At 37.6% G+C, this 16236-nt stretch overlaps 1 protein-coding gene across 3 annotated transcripts in view; it reads right to left on the reverse strand.

The window, feature by feature from the left end:
- Positions 1-16236, reverse strand: part of ELMOD1 (ELMO domain containing 1) — a 62085-nt gene that overhangs the window by 22070 nt on the left and 23779 nt on the right. For 2 of the 3 annotated variants that reach the window (XM_072403152.1, XM_072403150.1), the window contains exon 3: positions 1268-1413. In XM_072403152.1, coding sequence (XP_072259253.1) covers positions 1268-1413 — 146 coding nt within the window. Of the gene's footprint in view, positions 1-1267; positions 1414-6697; positions 6766-16236 lie in introns of all 3 variants that reach the window. The other variant, XM_072403151.1, reaches the window with a different exon arrangement.

Below are 16236 nucleotides of genomic sequence, written 5' to 3' on the forward strand. Positions count from 1 at the left end.
CAGCAGGGTGCAGCTCCGTCGCTCTCCCCCTCCCCTCTCCATAGAGCATGAACGGTGCTGTATGTACAGCATCGTTCATGCATCGTGTAGGCCTTTGTCGTTGGAAAGGATCGTGAAAGATCCTTTCCAACGACAAAAATTGCACGTGTGTACGCGGCTTAATGCAGCAATTTACAAACTAAACCAATAGGCAACATCAATAAACATCTATAAACAAAACTTTTAGGTAAAATAAGGACCCCTGGTCCTCCTTTTCCTGACACATTTTATCAACAACAAAGGCTCAAGGGCAGCATGGAAACTCCAGTAACCAGTAAACTCCAGTAACTATCTTAGCCTATAGAAGGGTGGAAATGGTATAGCAGCTGTTCTTCTAATTGGAAGTGATGGAAACTGACCAGGCTAGGACAAATGTGCCTCCACGCTTAGTATAGTCAGTAAAAAAAGAAGGGATTATTTTTATACTTAATTGGTAGGAAGTTTTTTTGATTTGAGGCATTATTTAGAGAATGAAGAGTTTGCTTGATGATTACGTAGGAGCTCATTAGCATTTCATTTTTCAAAAGAAAGTTAATAAATAATTTAAGCCATGCAACTGTTGCAACCTCCCTCCTCAGTTTACATAGTATTCTCCAGCTACTTTATTTGTTACAAGTTTTGTCAAGCTTGGCCTGTTTAAAGGACATGGCACAATCAACGGGTAAAAAATATGTTACTGGGCCTTTTTTATTTTGGTTTTCTTTTATTTGATTATTATTGGTTTTAATTTTGTTTTGGTCATAATTCCACTTTTAAGAACTTAGGCAAGCTGTTACATCCTAGTATACCCATCGAGAACGTGCTCCCCTTTAATGTCAAAGAATTCTGAGCTTCTCAAGTCTAAAATACTTGTGTGTACTTGATTAATGATTGATTCATGCTATCATAATATCAGGTAGAAAATCATGCTTTCCCTTTGTGCGCAGATGCTCCACTCATTCAGCAATTATTGCCAGAGAGAAAGATAAGTGAATGGGCTTGATTTATAAAAGCTCTCCAAGACTAGAAAAGGTAAACTATCATGGGAGAGCCGGGTGATCCAGCAAAATATGAAAATTATGCAAATGTTTAATGGTGCACAGGCATTATAACAATATGGTACATATTATATATTCACACACAAAGGATTTTGTGGCATTCACAGTTTTCTCTATATATTTTTGCACAATGCATATATTTTGTTTTTTTTTTATGATGGAATATAGCAGTCCAACCCTCTCCAGCGTACCTATCTTTAATGTCCGTCCAGCACCTGGCTTGTTCTTGTAGCAGATTCTCTGCAGTTCACAGCGCCCAGTCAGTTTTCTCAAGATAAACTTGAAGCAACGCCAAAGACAAATGCAGTAGAAGTAGAGCCACACCTGAACCACCATTCTGAAACAAATGGAGAAAATGTTGCATATGAACTTCAAAAGACAACAATCTCTATGCAAAACTGTCAAAGCAAAAATGATCTCAATTATCGATGCATTTAAAGTGCAGATTTATTATGGTGACGGGGTCATAAAAAAGCCTTTGTTAAAACTGAACTTGTATTTGCATACACAATTCCAGGCAAAGGAACCATGTAAAGAAAGAAGTGCTATGTTTACCTCTCCAGTGGGCAGTTACTGATTTCCTAACCCTTCAGCAGTGTTAGCATTACTACAGTTATCTTTCACATACAGGTGTGCTAGAAACTGGGTTCTCCATTGGGTACTGTGGATACTTGCAAAGGCAGCAGCATTACTAATGAACACTGGGATATAGAGGTATGTGGCATAAACACCAGATCCCAGGGTAGCATACAATATCAAACACTACAGGTAGTCCCTGGGTTACATACGAGATAGGGACTGTAGGTCTGTTGTTAAGTTGAATTTGTACATAGGTCGGAACAGGTACATTATTTTAACAAATGCAATTTGGACCGATGTTTGTTTCAACATATTATTAGGCAGCATGGTGTCAGTCACTGTAAAAAATTCTCACTGTGAGCTAATCACAAACAAAGCAAAAAAAAAAAAGAATTCAGCACCCAATATTAGGTACATTGACCCACTTTCCAGGGACTCTTTGCCTAGATTTTTGGATAAATGTGATAGGGTAATTTTGACTAGGCTTCATCAAGCACTAATAGCATTTAATCTGATGACATACCATACTCTATTCTTTCTAAAAACGCACTTAGTATTAGGTCCTAATTTCTCCAACAGTCAAACAAATGTGGAACATTTAAATTACAAACTATACGTCTCCCATTAGTCAGCAAAAACAGCAAATTATTTAAGGCATCTGGTTTAGAATAGAAGCTAATCAGCAAAGTAGCAGCCTTTGCACATTCATTAACTATGAATAAATTACTAATTGATTACATTTAGCGATTTATATATCTAAATTATAACACTCTAAAAATGTGTCTAGACCCAAGTTCTATAAATGCAGAATGTATGAAGCAAAAATAAAAGACGGATGTTATAATATTCAGAGAAGTGTTAGGTTAGCGAGTTCCAGAGAGGAAGAGAAGACAGCAATTAATAAGACAGTGAAGTGATAGATCTTGTATTACACATAAGGGCCTTTGAGAGTTTCCCTGCCAAAAAGTAGACGTGTTTGTTTCAAATGCAATTAATCTTTAATAATAGAGAGCTGTCAGCATAACAGAGTGAGACTCTAATGCGCTCCGTTGTGAGAATGCTACGCATTGGTGCTGTTTATTTATGAGGAGCTTATTCTAGTGGGCAGGTATAAACCTGCATTGCCTGAAACATTTTTTATATGAAATAATGGCACTTCTTTTCAAGTATTTTGTAAAAAAAAAAAAAAGGTAAATGAATGTCACAATGATTCAAAAATACCATTTTGGAAACCATAGGCAAGGAATAAAAACTCACTAATTTGGGGGTTGTGTGGACTGGCTGTTTCTGGGTATTCTACTGGCAGTTCCTATGTGGTTCCTGGGGGGCTGACAGCATGCCAGACACCAAGCAACAACAGCCACCTCTGAGCTTTGTGGTACGTAATTGGAGGGCATTTATTGAACTTCCAGAATTTGCTCTGACTTGAAGCATTCAGCTTTAGACTGTACCTGGAATGAGTCAGTCTGAACAATCCCTTAGCTTCTGCATATGACCAACTATTTTTTTTTTAGCTCGAGCAGGGAAGGCTTACAAGTTTTTGTTGTCCACTGAAGATATTTTCTGGTGACAAAAGGGAAATAAGAGAAAATCCTTCAAAGTAGATGAAACTTATGTGACCATGACTAAATTAATTGTTTGACATGGGCTGGCTCTTTAGCCACTTAAGCTCCAGTTTTAGAACTGGTTTAGCAGTTACTTGCCCTTGTGCTGTTTTAAAGCCTAACTTCAGATCTTCGGACACCCCAGTTTGCTCACATGTTTAACTCTTTGATCACAAACACTATTATTATAAATAAAAAACATTATGGTATTTATACATATTTTTTTCTCCTTAAGAAGTGGAAAGATCCAGGATGTTGCAGGGAACAATATCAATGATGTGATCAATCTCTACAGGATTCTCCTTGCAGGCCGAGGACAACTTGAAAGTGAGCCACCAGGAGATGAGTACTTAAATACTTATGCATAAAAGAAATGGGTTTCATGATACTTGGCACCATTCATCCCAAGACTATTGGAACTGGATGACTGTAAAGGTGAGTCCGCTGGGGAAGTACCAGAGACAAGGCCGACTGATTACAACTAAAGTTGGTATTAAGACAGCAAGGGTGCCATTAGCTCTGGTGGATATCAACAGGGTGTATTTATTGAATAGATAGCTGCCAGTAATGTTACATTAATGGATATCGAAATACAAAAATGTAACATGTAAAATTAGGTTCAGACTATATTTAGCAAGTACAGAAAATACCTGTTTAGATTCCCAGAAATGCAATATTCTTGTAACTCTCTGTGAGACAAACTAAATAAAAAAATGTGGCCTTGCTTTTAGGAAATCTTTAGTGAACTGCAAATCCACCTGCTTTCATATGAAGGAGATAAACAGAGAGTTTTAAATTTTAAATGTGGAGAAGCTGCATCAATTACAATCATTGCTTTCTTAAAAGATAAAGTGAAGGGGTAAGCATTGTCACCCTTTGACAGGAAGTATGTTACTGGTAGGTGTAAATATAGGAAATAAAAAATAACAATAATGCAACCACCTCATCTGAGGGCTGGAAAACTGCAATATATTATATTTCTGTATTTCAGTTTAGAAGCCTTTAGCTCAAGAAATACATTGGTTGGATTATTTTTGACACCAGCCAACAACACAATTTTCTTTGTACAATGGTTGCACACTGACAACTAGCAGTGAACATTGGCAATGAACAAATAGGCTGTCTGCTAAAATGATCACTGACTTGAAGTTTATGTCAATAAGTATAGAAGCAGCTTTTATTCCCCTGTGATAGTGACAAATAAAGGAACTAAGAAGCACTGAATGAATATATATATATATATATATATATATATATATATACATATACATATATACACACTGCACATGTGAAGTCAAGTATGGCTGCTCTCCTGCAATGTTTTATGTAAAATGTGCCTGATGATACAAGCCAGCCTGCCAGCTTATAAAAAAGGGCAGAGGGGGCGAAAGGACTGATAGAATGACATGTCAGGAAGCACTAAAATGCCTGCCAAATATCTCAAGAATTCAAAATGGCACACTTTCTGACAAATGTTTGAAATATTAGCACTGGCCAAATCTGGTAAAATCCTGGTCTGAATGAATCGGTCTACTCATGTCTATTTACTAGGCATAGAAGCTTGTGTAATTTGCGCAAGACAAAAAAATCAGATCCTTTATATAACAGGATTAACATATTTGTTTTGTCCAAATAATCTTTCCAATTTGTAAACTGGCAGCAATGCAAAATCTGCTTTGTGAAAGAACAGCACTTTGAAGTGACCTATTTGCTATTTCAGCCTACTACAGCATATTCGAGTCTTCCACATTTAAAATGCCTCTGGTATGCTTTTGTCCTTTAACATTTCAGAGGAATAAGTGTACCATTAAAACCATCCGACTTCCAGATGTCATCACAGATCATGGCCAGGTTCAATTAATAATGGATCATTCTACTCTAGTGTAGAAACAGAAGAAGTATCAACCAGCAGCAATTTAAGAACTTTGTCATAAATTGATAATGTTGGTACAAAAGCTGCTGGAGATCAGCAACTAAACACGAAAGAACAGCCCTATTGTGAGGTTTAAATGCAAAAGTACTGCTGAGTAAGCTTTTTTTTGAAGAATACAGTATACAGAAAATACATGAGTGTCCACCAGTCGACTATTTTCCTTATTAATGTGCTGTTGGTGCGTTTGCCATGGTTGAGGGTTTTTTTTTTTTGCCTGTGTGAATTTCCATTTTTAGACGAGCATCATTTTTTTCCCATATATGTACAAGCAGGTTTTCCCCTGCCATCTCTAAACCACATCCCTTTTCTTTTTTCTTTACTAATATAGCATGTAACATAGTTATCACTGAACATGTTAATATTTCACTGTTACATTTAATATTAGAAAATAACGATTATTTTGCAGATAATAAAATCTTTAATGGGTTAATAAATCCTAAAAAATAGCACACCCATGAAATGTGTTGACTTTGAATTAAAATATGAGAGGTTCCAGGTTGTAATCATTGGCACATAAACTGGAACATTTAATCTGAATTTCTGTAATTTGAAGAGGTAGTAAATGTAGACATGTTTTTTCATGCAACAAATATGCATTTTCATTCAATTATAATAGGAAAATGCACACATCATGTAAACTATAATCATCATTTGTTCAGCTACAACAAATGTAGGCAAAGTTTGAATGAATGATCTTAAGCAAAGTTTTTTATGGTCCTAAAAGGAATCAACAATTTCCGAGGGATGTATTTACTTTTCCACATGACTGTATATCTATGTAATAGCAACATTATATATATATATATATATATATATATATATATACACACATACATACATACACACACACATATATATATATATATATATTGTATTTGGTGCTAGCAATAAAAAGATACAACTTACCATAAAAAAGCATTTAATAGTTAAAAACTGAAAAACAATTCTTGGTTGGGAAAACCATTCTAAATAAAGTCTCTTTGTACATAAGCAAAGGAAATGCTATTTCACTACTACCATTCTGAGCAGAATAAGTGGGGTGCATGACGTGTAGTCATATATTTTTCTACAAATAGGGAATTAGCATATGGCTCTACTGATTTTAAACACATTTGTTTACTCTAATCAGTTAGCATAATTTTCTAGAGCAGTGTTTCTCCACCAGGGTTCCTACAGAGGTTGCTAGGGGTTGCTCAAGCAATGAGCAATTTGTGGCTCTCGTGTCAGTTCAAGTGACACCAAGGATTTTTTTGGCTATCTGTAAGGGTGACATTCTTCCCAATGGCCAGCTAGGTAAGAGACATTCTTCCCACTGACCACCACACAAATGTACTGTGAGCTGTGTATATAGTCATTATAGGGTCATTAAGGGATCCCCCCATGTTAAAAAGGTTGAGAAACACTGATCTAAAGCTTAGCAGAGAGTATAAAGCATGTTAACTAATTGTAAAGAGGATACAATTTTAGTAAGAGGGACAGGAGAGGGTCTTACTACCTAAAGTTACCTGTAGGTTATTGAACTGATTCCCTTGGTCTATAGTTGTTTGCATCAAATATGCACGGAGCCAGCACTCTATGGAAAGAAATAATTATTTAATATTTATGTTTATTTTTGTGCCACTAATGCCAGTTATAAGCCTGTCAATATACAATTATCTGTGGTAAATGCAAATGATAACTGCTACCATAACCTGAATGTCTATTTCCATTCCATTTGACCCGATGGTCTGTTTTCTTGTCACATCACCTACTTCTGAAATTATACAAAACCAAATCATATGAACAAAATAGCATTTGCTTTTTTTTTGTTTTTTAATGTTTTGCATTATTGCTTTAAACTTACCTAAGCTATTATGGCTATGCCCAAAAAGCCATGTACGAGGGGATGCTGAGAAGGTCCTGGCTTTGCCCCCTTCTAGATGAGATAGAAAAATGAGTGCGGGTGCATATGACAGCCTAATATCTTAATATGTAACTGTGCATATATCAGGTCTTTGGGATTCTTAAAACTGTTTTTTCTTTTATTGAGAAGCTGTGATGGCAGAGGCACAAGCAAGTTTCACGTCGTTGGAGTTACGGGCTGTCATGAAGTTTTTGTTTTTCCAGGGAAAGTCAGCAAAGGACATTCACACTGAGATGTCACAAACACTGGGGCAGAAGTGTCCTTCCTACAGCACTGTCAAAACCTGGATATCTCATTTCAAGACTGGGCATTTCACCGTTGAAGATGAGCCCCGCAGTGGGCGCCCCCAACCTCAACTGACCCGGCAACCTGCGATGCTGTCCATGAGCTGATTATTGAGGAGTAGCGAATAACCGCACAAAAGATAGGCCAGATACTGGACATGCATACTAGACATGCATCAGGGCTCTAGTATCACTGGACAGTATATTGCTAACCTTCTGGACCAGCTGAAGGAGGCAATTAGGACAAAACGCTGTGGAAAGTTGACCAAAGGGATTCTTTTTTTGCAGGACAATGCAGCTGTGCACATGTCCAATGTTGTGGCTGCCAAATTGAACACCCTGGGTTTCCAATTGGTCCACCATCCCCCCTACTAACCTGACCTGGCCCCTTCGGACTATTATCTGTTCCTGAATTTGAATAAAAACCTGAAGGGGCAACGTTTTGAGGACATTTCTGACATCAAAGATGCTGCTGAGAGCTGGTTTGCGGCCCAACCAAAAGAACGCTCAAGAAAAGCTGCAACTAAGCTGTACCAAGTGCATCAGTATCAAGGGGAAATATGTTGAATACATGTGTTATTTCATAACTCTGGCTTTCTTCTTTCTGGGCAAAGCCAGGAACTTCTCAGCACCCCCTCATAGATAGAAAAGAACCAATCACATTTTCTGTAGGCTTGATGAAGTTCATCTTTTCCCGATTACTGACTTACCACGTCTTGTTCTGCACCGGGTTTCTGTGTGGTGGATGTAGAGTTGGATGGGACTAGCAATGTGAAACTGCAGTCCCTCTCACACTTCAGACTACACTACACTACTATGTGACTGTAGGCACTCCTTTTTTCCCCCGAAGAATTCAAGACAACAGCTAAAAAAAATACCATCTCTTAATGATCCCTATCTATTTCTTGATGATACCTAAATATCAAAACTTTTGTGTTCAAGTCTGATTAAAAAGGCAGTCAGTCTATGGTTTGGCCTGGATTTCAATAGGTTGCCTTCAGTTGCCCATTTTACTTTCTGCAACCATAACCAGTTTTGTGCATTTTTTCTATTACTGGTTAGAAGTTGAAAGGTATCATAGCTGCTTACTTTACACATCAAGGAGAATCTTTATTTTCCATAGGTTGAATATAATGTCCACCATCTTCAGCCTCGGGACTGGCCAGCCCTTTGCCCCAACATGTCATATTGAGAATTACACTTATTTCTTCAACAGTCATTGGAGTGGTCCAAGAATACATACTAATGGTCTCTATTTTCAATCAATGTAATACTCATCAAGGCAATTCCAAGGCATTTTTCATTGTAATGCTTTTCCAAATGTATATGAAACAGACCTAAACTCAAAATTTTTACTTTACATAAAGGGTAGACAACTCTTTCCCATCTACATCACCCAATCTCACACCTGTGCAGTGCAAGATCAGGTGATGTACAAAGAAGAAGGAAATACACCGAAGAAGATGGCGGCACCCGGCGCTTCCTCTGCTCCAGGCCAAAGAAGGATACTCGGGGGGACGATGTGGGACATGATCAAATAAACCTCCAGATGGATCGACGAATCTGCGCAAGTGTAATTTTTTTAATTTTTAGTTTAGTTCTGCTTTAACTAAGTACAGACCAAATCAAGTCAGAGCTGATCTTTTAGTTTTGGATAGTCACTGAGTTTGAGTCACTCTCTGCTTTTACCAACTCTTTGAGTTGGGAATAGATTTTCCTTCGGTATTTTGTCCATTTTGTTCCTTTCAACAAGTATTTATTAAAAGCTTTATACACCTGTATTTGGACTTGCCAATTGTTTGATTATTCTATTTTATGAACAATTAATCAGAGGAGTGCGATACCATCACCTGCCTTCAATATAGCTATAGCATTTGCCTGTAATAAGCCCTGAGAAATAAAATACATCAGCGTAACATGCAAACTAAAAGCAACCATACATATCAGAAAATGCAGCACTGAAACATGGTAAATGGTTAACGTAGCAATTCCTCCATTCTTGCCTTCATAATGATTTGGTCCAGTAGAACAAAAGATCTACCACCTTCTTTAGCCCTTTGGGAAAAAAACAACAGATTCCCCAACCAGCTGTTACATACCTCAATAGTGAGAAGTCTATCCAGACAGAAATAAGGGTATTGAACAAGAACAATACATAAAACTCAGTCTGGATTCCCGGTATGCGGTTTTCTGCATTTTGAAGTACTGTCTTCCAGGTTCCTGTGTTTAAATGGCTGTAATTGATTCTTTACCATGTTAAAGTTTCTGTGAATGTCAGATTCCTTGCTTTATAAATAGACCCTTAGGAGTCACTACATTAAAACATATTTTTAGTATATAGTATAGTATCTTTTTTTAGAGTATCTGGGGTCTTCAATTAATATTAAACAGTAATTATATAGCGCCAACATATTACATTAAATAGGGGTTGTAAATGACAGACAGATATAGGCAGAGACACAGGAGGAGGAGAGGACCCTGCCCAGTCAACAGTCATCTTCCCTTTGGAGACAATTCGAGCTACTTCTGTGCATGGAACCAACTGTCCACTTTACGTGTCCATGCTGACAAAGAAATTCAGCTCCTATAATGAGAATTCATTCCTCTGATGCTGACTTGTGTAGCAAGCGTTAACTTTGTGGATGATACATTTGTGTTTGTAAAGAAGCTCATAATAAATTATTTGTAATGAAGCTTAGTCAATCATGACTCACATTTGAAGAAACAACATTCTGCTGTCAATCCTGGGGGAAGAGGTGGCTACTGGCACACATTTTTCAAAAGCCAGTTGTCAAAAGATGTGCATTGCATTGCATACTTGAAAATGTTATTGCTATGATAGTGCAGAAAATTGGGAAAAATGGGAGGGGAAAAGATTTATTGCAAGGAGAGATGTATTACAGGTGACAATGTGAACACTGGATGGTGATGTACCGCAAAGGTCGAGGCCAAGTCTGTTTCAACCATATTGGTTAAAATAATTACAAATAAATGTACAAGCCACACTGCCTTATCAAAGCACCTCTGATATGTATGGTCACTAACCATAAACTAGGTTCATATATATGAGCCTTTTACTCCCTAAAGGCACAGAAACACAACAGAAGCCATTGACACTAAAGATGACATACTAATGACATTGGGCATAATAATTTTTTAAAGCTCTCCAGGACTGGGGAAGATACACTTTCACCAGTAAACCTGGGTGATTCAGTAAACCTGGAATGCATCTGATCCAGGACTAAACACATTTACTAACAAATGGCTTTTAAGAAATGTATTCTGGGTTTGTCGGTTCACCCAGCTTCACTGATGAAAGTCTATTTTCTCTAGCCTTGAAGAGCTTTAATACATCAGGCCCATGTTATCTATTCTCTTGGCAAATTAAATTATCTCTCTGCAAAAGGTAATAATTTTAACTTAAGTTTAGTAAATGTGGTAAAATCCACTTTGGAAAAAAAATTCTAATCACATGCAGGGAAATACAAATGAATTAAAAAAAGAAATGATTTTCATTTGCACATTATTGGATTACTAAAGTTACCTGAGCTTCATTTCATTTTCTAAGTTAATTGAAATATCCCTTGCAGACTGATAATTTACAGCTGAATATAGTAACTCAACGTCAGCTCAAGGCGAAAACTTCTAGCGTACCAAATCCAAAAAAAAGCAGCTGCTGTTTATACCTAGCAAAACAGAAAGTGCACATAGGCTGAGCTATGTAAAAATATATAGGGGGTCCCCAGCACACACGCAAGTCAGCAAAAATTAACCAATCTGTTTCAACAACTTTTTTGCTGGAAAACATTAAATTGCATGCCTATGCTTCCTATATTTTATTTATATATAGAGACAGAGCCCTTTTGTAATGGTAAAATACTGACAAAGAAAGTTACAACTTTTTCAGGAAGTGTTGGAGTTTTCCACTGCCCTTCTTCCATACAACTCTACTGTCCCATTACCATGATGCACTGGCTCGTTGCCAAACAGAAATGTATAGGAGACAAGAGTGGTTCGAGCAAGCTTTGACATAACAAGAAGCACAACAGCTTTCTGCCTGTTAAAATGGCCTATGATTCAGGCTACCTTAAACTGCTTTGGTCCAAACCTGGGATCAATCAGATTTGGTCCAAGGTAGAGCTGGTTCCCCCCTTGGGCACTGTGGTTGATGTGGGGGGCACAAGAGAAGGCTCTCCGGTCTCCACTTTGCCTACTTGTTCGAGTCCTGCAGATCACATTGTGAGTCCATCTCTCCTCTCATAACCAACTGAGCTCCACTGGCCGATGTAACAGCTTCTCCCTTTAAATCAAGCGTGACAGCAGATCTCCACCAAATACTGTGAGTGCCATGCTCCCTATGTACTCTGCAGGACTAAAGAGTGACACATAATATTTGGATTCCAAAATACTGTTACAAAATCCAAGTTACCGCTCTTTGTTTACGATCCTCCTTTACAACATTGTCCCCAGAAGGCTGCCATTACATCCAGAGACAAGTACTCCAATGCAAAGTTGCCAAACTGCACTCCTCATAAATAAATAAACAGAAGAACTCTCTCTCTCATGTAGTGGCATCTACCTTGTATCCTTTATAAGAACGGAACTCTTTACCTATTTTCAAATTATTTCAAACGTATTCAGAATTGTTCGGAATCTCTCTGAGAGAGTGGGCCAACTCATTGGATCCGATGCTGTCATTGCCAAACCCGGGTAAAAGGTTAAATAGCAGATGTGTATATTGGAATTAAAATAAAAGATGAGTATGAGTAGATGGGGTAACCATTTGATGACTAGGACACCCACTGATACTTTACCAGATTTCCTTTGTTCCTCCGTGTACAGAGAACTGACGTTTAAAATTTATCATTGGGCATATGTTTCTATGTTGCTATTATCAGATGGCACTGAATCCACCCCCTATCCTTGAAATGTGGAGCTATGGAAGATGAACTGTAGCAAATGCTCTAAAATTGCCCAAAAAATAAACTATTTTGGAGATCAATTGAAACATTTGCACCGAACCATCTAGTATTTACCATTATCTCCAACCTGGGCCATTTTTGGTGCCCTAACTGCGCAAGGGGTACGGATCACTAAGGGTTGCAGGAAAGTACTGACAATCTTACCACTGGTGGCTTTAAAAAAACATATTACATTAATTTATTTCGCCAGAAACCCCCACCCTTGGTCTTTCCCTTGAAAAATTAGGACATGTTTTAGAATGGAATGGATGGATGCTTCTCTGGAGAAAGTGAGCACATTTTTGATTTATGGGAATTGTACATTGCCATTTTACCACCATTTACAAGAAAGCGTATTGTCCCAATGTTTGAGCAAACCACACGGAATGTTCATTGTTTGGTATCAAATGACCCTCCAGTTATGTTGTAGCCACATCTCCTGCAAAATACACAGGGAAAGCAACTTTACAACAGGAGCAGTAAAAACAGCTGCAGATACATCTCTTCTGCATCTTGTACCAATTTTCCCTGGGTGGTTTGGAAAAGGTTCTCTATTTTTTCTCTTAGATGAAGTGTTCGCCAGCTCTCACCTCTGGAATCTAGAAGAGCTTCTCCATGGCAACACACAGTTCACGTCCTCCTCATCAGATTCATCACACCGACATGCACGACGCTAAGAGAATTGTGCTGCGTGCATATTAACATCGGCTTCACATTCATAATACAATAATATTTCTCAGAATATTGAGCTTATTGCATTAGGGTTTATCAATAGATTTGTCTGTGAATCCATCACTGGTACGTTGGCTGAAGACATAACCAAATTATTAAGTTAGGTCATGTCATGTTTCTTTTTTTAATTTGCTAGTTTGGCTTCAGTAAGAATTAAGCCTATTTTAAAGGTTTATTAAATGTACATTTTTACCAACATGCTCATTTAAATTTTACATTTGTTTAAAGACACTTTAAACCCAGGGATGTACAGGCTACAGTTGTGGAGGAGGCTTTTTCTTGTCCAGCCAGGTACATAATAACCGCTCTATGATCCAGCATCAGTTCCTTTCAAGGATAAAGAATGCACAGTGTCCTTTAACACATTTTGTATGAGCCCAAGTTTTCATGGTTATAAAGCAGTTCTGGGTTACAGTTCTCTTGGACATATTAGGACTCTCAGAGATAATGAAGTCATGTAATTCCTGCTACCAATGTAGTTCTTAGCTGTGCTCAAAAATGCCTGCTAAATATAAGTCTTTGTGAAGTGTTGTTACTTGCTACAATGTTGTAGTCTGATCCCTCAGGGAGAAAATGCTTTCTTATCCCTGCAGCAAAGTGATAACATAACAATAGCTTTTGCAAATGTATGCATGCAGACAAGTCATTGAAAGGTCTACATTAAGTAGTAATGATAGACAAACAGATCACAATACTGAAAAGACATGCAATAAAAAAAAATGAACCAATGTTCACCAATGAAAAACTCTGTTGTCAATAAACTTGAAGAGAAGGACTTCAGGCAGTCTACACATGATTTTAGTTTTACTCCAGTATAAGTATGAAGACTACATAGATAGAAACATTTAGGGTAGATTAAAAAAAAAAAAAAAAAAAAAAACGGCACGCTAGAAATAGCATTTGCATAGACAAATGAAATGTGTAAAACACCTAACATGAAAAAGATCAAATGCTTACTTCATGTAGGTCAAAGTAAATTTTTATTTAATTTTTAATTAAATCTTTTTTAATTAGCTGCACAGAAGTACCTCTCCTTTGCTCCCCCCACCATTGTTCAGCATTGAAACTAATCCCTACACAAGTTTTTTTAAAGGCTGTGAATGGTACCTGTTCTGCCATTTGGCAGTATTGGGCCAGTGTCCAAGCATAAGACCTGTCATAGGAGAAGAAGAGTGAGTTACAAGTTCCTCTATGTCCTGAAGAAGCAAGTTATTTTGCTTTTAGAAGTTGAATGGAAAGGTGAGTATTTGTTGCTGGTGAGAGGCGATTAAAATAAACTTTTAGATTCGACCTATGAGCTTTTACTCAAGCTACCTGCACTATTTAGTAATTTGCTTTGCAACTTTTAACACCTCCGACACTTCTAGGAGTGAAGTGGGAGTGTGAATTTATCATCCCCATAGCCTATAATGATTGATGTACTTAAAGCTGAACTTTAGACACATATAAAAGACTGAAGCTAACACTGTCATTAGCCATTATTTCCTTTTGAAATGAAAGAAGTGTTAGACTGCATATGACCCAGTAACAGGCTCCTGCGGTACCTGTACAATAGAATAGCAGGAGGGAAAAGCAGCACAAGGAGCCAGTCAGTTTATGTGCTGACAAGAAACATGTTAATAAGAGGCTAAAGAGACAGCCTTCTTTTTTACTTTCCGGTCACAGTCTGAGAAAGAGTTCATGCCTGGGTTTAAAGGAAGTGAGAGAAAAGGTGATGGCTGTCATTCAACCTGGAAGTCCAACAGTGGAACTAAGCCTGGCTATGCTCACCTGTCCCTGTTCTGTCGCAAGGCACTGCCATTTTCCTACTTCTATTCTTCAATATGATCTTTAGCCATATTGATTGCCTGGATGGTTGGGTTCATTCATTCCCAGGACACACGTGGGGGAAGCTATGATTTCTGGGTATCCTGGCAAACAAAGGTGAGCTGCGCAGTTTGACAGTTCCCTGGAGCAATTAGGATGGTAGGAAGGATTATTGTAGAAGGGACAATGGCTGTGTCTTTCTTCAATATCGGCCTGCCCAATGGAAAATTTTAGATCTGCTTAAAATCACCTTGTAGAAGAATTGGATTACTGAGAGGGACAGATTAAAGGTTATGATTACAGCAAAATCTGCTTTTCTTAATTTGTAATTTTAGTTTTTATTGGGTTATTATCCCAAATCATTATAGTTTATGTCTGACACAGTGAAGATCTGTAAGATCTGCCCTGCTGTTGCCAGCACACATGCCTATAGAACAGCATTTGGGTCATTAGGAAACAATGGTTGTGCTTTATTTTAAATAATATGTAATTCAAATACATAAACAGCAGAAAAGATCAGTAACTTATGGAGAGCCTAATGTATAGTGACTTCATACACCTAACAGAGCAGAAGGTTACAGATTACATAACTTCTATGCCTATATGGGTAAACATAATTAAGGTCATAGGACTAATTCTTTTTCCATGACTTTATTTCAATTATTGAATTAAGTAATTTCATAAGGAACACACGGTGACCTAACAAACCTCAGTTAATGTTAAGGTTAATGTATATATTTATAGGATGGAATCTCGGATCTGTATAGAAGCCAACACTATTAGACAAAAAAAGATCTCAGAGTGCTGGTTCCCAATCTGTGCCCTGAGGGCTACATGTGGCTTTTTGGTACTTGTTGTGAGGACCTTAAAACGTTGTAGTAAATAGTGGAAACATCAATTTGTAAAGGGGCTGTAATGGTAATGAAGCAATCTCATGTAACAAGTCTCCTAAAGAGTCTTAATGATCTGCAACCATACTTCTGGCAAGCCAACACTCTGACCATTTCTTGCAAAATGTCCGGGATCTCTGACAATCTTCTTTAGCATAAAATGCAATGCATATTTATTGTGGTTGTGTCAGTGGCGACAGCTGGGTCTTTCAATATCTCAGAAGTTGATCACAACTGTTTTGGCTTGTGCTGTCATTTCTAGCTGTTTGTATGTCCTCACTGATCTTGATCAGCTGGATATTCCTTTTTACCCTGCTAGATCTTCTGCAACTGAATACCCAAACTTCCTCCCAGTAGATGTAATATCCAAATTCACACCTTAGGTTAAAGTCAGTTTTTAAAAGAAATTCGATTTTAAATAAATTAATCTAAAACCTCCCCCTCCTGCTAACAAGATCCATTAAAAAT

This window comes from Pyxicephalus adspersus, chromosome 1 (assembly GCF_032062135.1).
Source record: "Pyxicephalus adspersus chromosome 1, UCB_Pads_2.0, whole genome shotgun sequence".
NCBI lineage: Eukaryota > Metazoa > Chordata > Amphibia > Anura > Pyxicephalidae > Pyxicephalus > Pyxicephalus adspersus.